Genomic DNA, 7,090 nt, shown 5'->3' with positions numbered 1-7,090 from the left:
TTCTAAGTCAAAAAACCGTGTTTCCAACAACGCAGTTGAATTTTCAACCAAATAGAGTGATTTTGCAACATAATTGCCGAATTTTCGAAAAATTATGTCAATTAAGTTCAATTGTCTCATTGTTTCCTGTGTGTCCCACTGTTATTTATTCTGTATTTAAAATAAAGTGTCGTGTAAATATTTTTCCCAATAACCTAAAAATAGAAAAATTTTATATGTGTGTTATTATTTTGTGTATACATATTTATATTAATTTTATTATTTTTGTATTGTAAAAAGATATACAAGCCTTTTATGAAAGGCCTTAAGTTGGACTTCCCGACCGATAGAAACATTAGAGTATTCTCAGGCGAAATAGCCTGACCGGTTTGAGACTATCTGCAATTTCAATTTGAATGATTTAGTCTCAGGGATAGTCAGAGAGATTTGCGTCCTTTTCAAGGTTCTTTTAGAGGTCCTTTTTTAATTGATGTAACGGTCATATAATGATTCTTTTGTATTCGTCACGTACCGGGCGGACAGAGTTATTTACAGTAGTTGGCCGTCGCTAACCCGACTCTCCCTTTTAAATTTTTCTTCAAATTATTAACACTTTTTTTTAATTTATGAATTTTCTCATTATACTTATTTATAATTATAACTTATATACTATATACAATTTTCGAATTAAATTTTTAAAATATTGTCTTTATTGGCGTATCTCATTCCATTTACGAGAAACGTTGTATTGATTCCAATTTTAAATATTTACAAAAAAAGTTAGATATCTGAAATAATCGAAATCCGTAGATTCCGAATTATTAGGTTTTAGGCTGTAAACTATGAATTTAAGAAAATCTATGTCTAAATTTTAATCTGAAATCTTAAGAAATGACCCTTGAGCGTCGGCTACTTCATCGAGATAGCCTCTTTGCTTGTTATTCACGATCGAATTCTTATTTCAGTTTTTGCCTTTCTGCTTCTTATTTATGATCGTATTTTTGTCAATTTTGGAAAGGACAGTTTAAAGCCTTCAAAACATTTAAACGATCTACCTTCTTCTCTCACCATATATCCTAATGTCCCACAGTTTGCCCCTAGTGTCCACCTTATATACCTTTCTTGTAAACTCTTAATATTTTTCCTTTCTTTCCATCCCCATATCTCTGCTGCATAACCTAATACCGGCCTTACCAGCATATCAAACTTCCATCTCCCTGCCCATTCTTTCTTCCTTCCACCTCTATTTTCTAAACCTCATTATCTTTGTCTTTTCTACATTTAAAATCAGCTTTTTCCCATCTAAGTATTTCTATAATCCTATAATTAATCTCGCTATCCCTTCTTCATCATCTGCCATCAACACTATATCGTCTGCGTATGCCAGTGTATATATATTTTCCTTCCCTCTCCTAACTCTTCTCCAACCTTTTCTCCTCATTTCTTCTTCCAAGTGTGATATTATTATATTAAATAAAAGATGGCTCAGAGGACATTTTTGCCTCACACCTCTAACCAACTTCAATTTATCTCCTACTTGCTCTCTTACCTTTACCCTGCTTTTTGTCTTTCTAAAAATTTCCGAAAATCTCTTTATTGATCCCTCTTTTATCCCCTTTTTCACCATAACTTTTTCTATTTCGCCTCGATCTAATGAGTCAAATGCCGCCTGTAAGTCCACGAACGTTGCTATCATTTCCCCTTTTTCCCTTTTAATCCTCTTATTTACTAGATAGTTCAGAGCATATATCTTGTTCATTACCCACATTCCTTTTCTAAACCCTGTCTGATTGGCTTCTTTCTCATCTTTTTCTCTACCATATTCTCCTTCCTTTATAACTTTTCTCTCTACTCCTCCTAGCGAATCAAAAAAATATTTCTTTCATTCTATCTTTTCAATATCTTGGTTTACTGTTTTTCTTTCTATATTTACTACCTTCCATATCTCTTCTTCCGTCCTAGCCTTCTCCACCTCTTCCTCAAACCTTTTATTCGCTTCCTCTTTCTTTTGATAACACAACTCCGTATACTCTTTCTTTTTTTTCTATATTCTTCACCATTACTTTTTTCTTTTCTCCACTTTACTAATTCCTTTCTGACCTCCTTTTTCTCCCTTTACAGTCCTCATTACACCCACTTATTTCCCCAACTTCACTATCTTCAGTTTTTTTGTGCACTCTAATCCTCTTTTTATTTCTCCTATCTTTTTTTACATCTCCTCGTCCATATTTCCCTCTCCCATTTTGATATTTCTGACCTGTTTTCTAAACTATTCTAACCCTTCCATTTATAAATCCCCTTTTCCTACACTTTTTAGATTTGCTTCCATTTTATTCTTATTACTATTGCTTTTTTCCCTCTAATGTCACTGTTAAGGGAAAGTGACCCGGATTAATATAATCACCTACCTCTAGTTTCTTGACCTTCTCTCTTACCTCATCATCCACTATCACATAATCAATTACAATTCCCCTTTCACCTCCTGAGCGTGTGTATCCTCCTTCCTTATCTCCCTCTTTATTTCCGTTTAAAATCTACCATCTTAACTCCTCCAAGCTCTTCAAAAACTTTTTTCCCTCCCCATTTAGTACCTTATCTATGGATTTTCTTCCTCTCTCTTCTCCTCGTTCCCTTCCTCCTCTGTCTCCTGTTCTCGCGTTTAAATCTCCACCTATTATTAGCCTAATCTCTTCTTTATTTTCTTTAATCATTTCTTTCATCTCCTCTGTTTTCTCCTGCATATCACCGTTCACATAGACCCCCACTACCTTCCACTTTTCTCCTCCCATCTCTATCTCTTCTACTATTAATACTTCTTTTTGTTCTTTCCTGTCTTTCTTATGCTTCCCTGTTATATATTTATTCCTTACTCTTATCATCATTCCTCCCATTGCTCTGCCCTTTCTTATTCTTCCTCTTTGCATTTTGCACTTGCCATTTGTAACCTCTTGGTAACCTTCCCCTTACTCTTTCCTATCCCTTTTCATCTAGTCACGTCTCCATCATTATAAGTACATCCTATTGTATCAAATTTCTCATAAAACTCCCTATCCTTTCTCTCCAATCCTGCTAAATTCCAGTAACATATCTTCCATTCTTCCATACTCTCGTTTCTCGTCTTTTTTTCCTTCTTACTATTTCTTATTTTCCTATCTCCCGTTCCTTCTTCTCATAGTTTCCCTACACCTTATTTCTTACTATCTGTTCCATTTCTTCATCCCAATCCTACGATACTCCGTCTATCTGTATACTCCAGTACTTAACCCATGTTCTTCTTCCCTTTTTTCTTTTCTCTTTCGCTATTTTCCGTAACTTATACTGCATGGTCCATTCTACCCATGCAAAATCATCCTCTATTCTCTCCGAGCTTTCATATAACATCCTCTTCTTTGTCATCACTTCCCTCTTATGTTCCCATTTCTTTAGTCTTACCAGTACCATTCTCTACCCTGTTCGCTCTTCTCTTCCTACACTTCTCACTTAGTCTGTCTCTACGTTTGTATCAATCCTTTTTAGTACTTCTTCCACTCTTTTCTTCAGCTCCTTCCCCTCTAATCTTATATCCTTGATCACTATGTTTCTTTTTCTTTCTCCCCTTTTTTTCCTTTCTATTCTTTGTTCTATTTTTCTCAGCCTTTCCTCCTCCGTAATCCCACTCTTGCCCCCACAAAAATCCCAATTCGATCTTTCTATTTTCTTTATCCTACCTTGCATCTCCTCCACCTTTTTATTATTATTTCCCTGCTTCTCTAGCTTTTGTTCCAATGACTGCATCCTCTTTTCTAACTGTTCCCTGACTTCTTTTCAGTTGTTTATTTCTTTCTTAAGTTCAGCCATTTCCCGCCTAATTTCCTTCTTTAATTCCTCTCCCCTTTTCTCCTGATTTTCTTGATAAATCTCCATTACTTCTATCATTACTCCTCGAATTTCCTTTAGTTTTTCCTCTTTCATCGGAACTCCAAATTCATCTCCGCTTCCTTCAGCCCCCTTACTATTGTCATTCTTCTCTACCAAATTCTGCTTTTCCGGCGGCGATATAACCTTCCTTTCTTTGATCTCCTCCTTTGGCGTACTGAATACTTCCGGCTCTAAATCTGTTTCTTCCGCGGAGATACTCGCTCCACTATCCATGAATCCAATTCAAACGCTCCCACCTTCTATGCTTCCCTGCCTCTATCTATCGTCGCGGTCTGGTACCTGTCTCGCCGTTCTCCGTCGCTACCCAACCCTGTTACTACCAATCCTGTCAACCCAGTCCTCCCACCCTGTGACAAATCTCCAAACAACCTAACCTCAACTTCCACACAAATCTGTCTCAATCCTCAAAAATATCTATCTCCCCTTTTCAATGTCACAATCCCTCAATTAATTTCTTACATCCACACCCTTCTACAACTTCCACAATCCACTCACGTCAAATTGCACCACAATATCAGAGAATGTTCAACAAAATAGTAGTTGAATTTTGAACCAAAATAAATTAATTCTGAGCTCAGAATTTAATAGTACAATTTTCAAATTAAAAGGCGAATTTTTAAACGAAAAGATGGGATTTTCGCTTCAATCACGAGTATGTTCGACAAAATAGTAATTGAATTTTTAACCAAAATGAATTAATTCTTAACCCGGAATTTAATAGTAAACTTTTAAAATTAAAGGGTTAATTTTTTAATAAAAAAATGGTACTTTCTGTCCAATTAGGGGAATATTGGTAGCAGTTGGATTTTTAACCAAAAGAGATTATTTCTTAACATCAGAATGTAAGATTAAAATTTCCAAATACAAAGGCGAATTTTTAATCCAAGACATCGAACTTTCTGTTCGAATTAGACGAGTGTTCATTAAAATAGTTAATTTTTTAACCAAAAAAAAGATGACTTTTTAGGAAAATTTAGACAATATCTTATGTAAAAGTAAAAATTTATCTGGAAAATCTGCCGTTTTCATCTAAAATCGAAGGTACTTCTTGGTGTTTAAGAACCTAGACTGTAATTCCCGGCTTTCCTAGTCAGTGGCCACCCGACTTGAACTTGTGAAGTTCTTGAATTTTTCCCCAATTAATATATGTGGTTGACTTTCTGATTCTTTAAAGTCAAATATTTAGGAGTTTATGGTGATAATTCAATGATTTTTCCATCGCACCTAGTGCAATAGTTAGGAAAAAACCCTGAAACTTAAACCTTTAAATGAATTTTCAACCTAATACTCACATTTTTAGCAAAGCACAGAGATATAAAGCGGCGAGATATATTTTTCTAGTGAGAAAAATATTTGCCAATTTCACAGAATTGTAATTAAGTGAACAAATGGTGTCCTTCATATTGAATTTACTGAAATTTTCTCACTATAATAATGAAACTTCTGTAAATCGTGTACAAAGATTTCAAATTTTCTTATAAATTAATGGAGAGTCACGTTTATGAAAATATTTAATTTTTTCGAAAACATGCAAGTGCTTGAAGCTTTAAAGAATGAATGCACATTTTTTCGAAATTTTCAAAGCAAATTTGACGATACAGGAGCTTCTCAAAGTTGACCTATGTACTCGAAGCTCATTATTTCGGTTTTTTGGGAAAATAAACGATTACAGTTCCTCACCAAATTTTTGCACAATAATCGCTAAAATTGCAATCAATGCAGAAATAAAGACACATTCACATTTAGTTCACGTCTTTTTACCGTTTTTAGTCTCCAAAATGTTCACGCCCACAGTGACCAGACTACATGAAAAACTCAGAGAGTAAGTGCGTTCGACATATATAATACAAACAAAATTATAATTGGTGTAACCATGGTTTAAATGCAACCGAGAGAAACCTAATTTTTAATTATTTTCCAGACAACAGAACTTATCATTTTCAAGCTGAGGACGAGGCTGATCAGCGAGCCTGGATGTCCGTCTTAGTCAACTGTAAAGAACGTGCTTTATTACGAGCCTTCGATGCAAGCGGTAAAGCGGAAGCCGGACAAGGCAATCCTAGTTTGGTCGAACTACAACAAGCCGTAATTCAATGTGTTATGCGGTTACCTGGTAATGATAAGTGTTGTGACTGCTCTGCTCAAAATGGTGCGTCAAGAAACTCATTTTTAGAACTTGAATTTTGAAGTCATATGACTGGTTTAACGATAGTGATTTATTTTCCTGCAGATGCCACCTGGCTTTCGACCAATTTTGGTATCATAGTGTGCATAGAATGCAGTGGAATCCACAGGGATCTTGGTGTGCACATATCTAGAATACAATCTTTAACTCTGGACAATGTCGGTACGGCTCAGTTACTATTAGCGAGGTATATGACCAACCAAGTTTTCAACGAGGTCATGGAAGCAACATTACATTATAATCTCAAACCTACACCAACGTCAACTATGTAAGTATGATTTAAGGTTAGCAGTTTGTTTCATCTGAAAATTTTCACGTACATTTCTCTGGAAATTGTCGTAAAAATGCACGTAAAATTTGGGGTTTATGTTGAAATAACACACGTCAAGTTCCACATGAACATGGATATTTTCTAAGCTGTGAGAGATTCACAAAAATACCCCTAAAAGTCCCCTAAAATACATGTTAGCTACAACTTTTATCAAAGCCTTAGTTACTAGTTTCAAAAAGAGTAAATTCACAGGGAGCACGTGGCATCCTGGCCGCGTAGTCCGGACGTTTCTTAAATGTCTTGTATTTTATCCAAAAATTCTGGAAATGCACGTGATCCCTATGAAAGTGTAGAACATGAAAAAAGACTGCATGCACTTTGAGAGTGGCAGAGATTCCTAGATCCAAGTAACTTTTCTAGAAAGATTCAATTATATCATCAAACCTAGGACACAATTCAAACCACCTAAATTGCATTACTAAAAATGATACATTTTCGACCGAAAATTATATTTTAGGGTAAAACTATTAATTAAAGAAAGATGAATTTTCAACAAAATAGATACATTTTCAAACAGAAATATAAATGTTTAACTAACATGAAGAATCTTTGATCAAATAAATTAGTTTTTAACAAAATTGTTCAACTTTACACTTAGTAGTGTAATTTTTAAACTAAAAAGATTAATTCTCGACGAAAAGTGTGATAGTTAATATTTCAACCAAAAACAAAAGTTT

The 7,090-nt window shown here is 34.8% G+C and overlaps 1 protein-coding gene across 7 annotated transcripts in view; it reads left to right on the top strand.

Moving 5' to 3' along the window:
* LOC117168247 (arfGAP with SH3 domain, ANK repeat and PH domain-containing protein) overlaps positions 1 to 7,090 on the top strand; it is a 561,385-nt gene that overhangs the window by 361,824 nt on the left and 192,471 nt on the right. For all 7 annotated transcript variants that reach the window (XM_033353739.1, XM_033353740.1, XM_033353743.1 and 4 more), the window contains 2 exons: positions 5,819 to 6,046; positions 6,128 to 6,350. In XM_033353739.1, the coding sequence (XP_033209630.1) occupies positions 5,819 to 6,046; positions 6,128 to 6,350 (451 nt within the window). The remainder of the gene's footprint in view (positions 1 to 5,818; positions 6,047 to 6,127; positions 6,351 to 7,090) is intronic.

Source organism: Belonocnema kinseyi, chromosome 2 (genome assembly GCF_010883055.1).
Source record: "Belonocnema kinseyi isolate 2016_QV_RU_SX_M_011 chromosome 2, B_treatae_v1, whole genome shotgun sequence".
Lineage (NCBI taxonomy): Eukaryota > Metazoa > Arthropoda > Insecta > Hymenoptera > Cynipidae > Belonocnema > Belonocnema kinseyi.
Note: the sequence above shows the minus strand (reverse complement) of the source record. Positions and strands in the feature narration are given on the sequence as shown.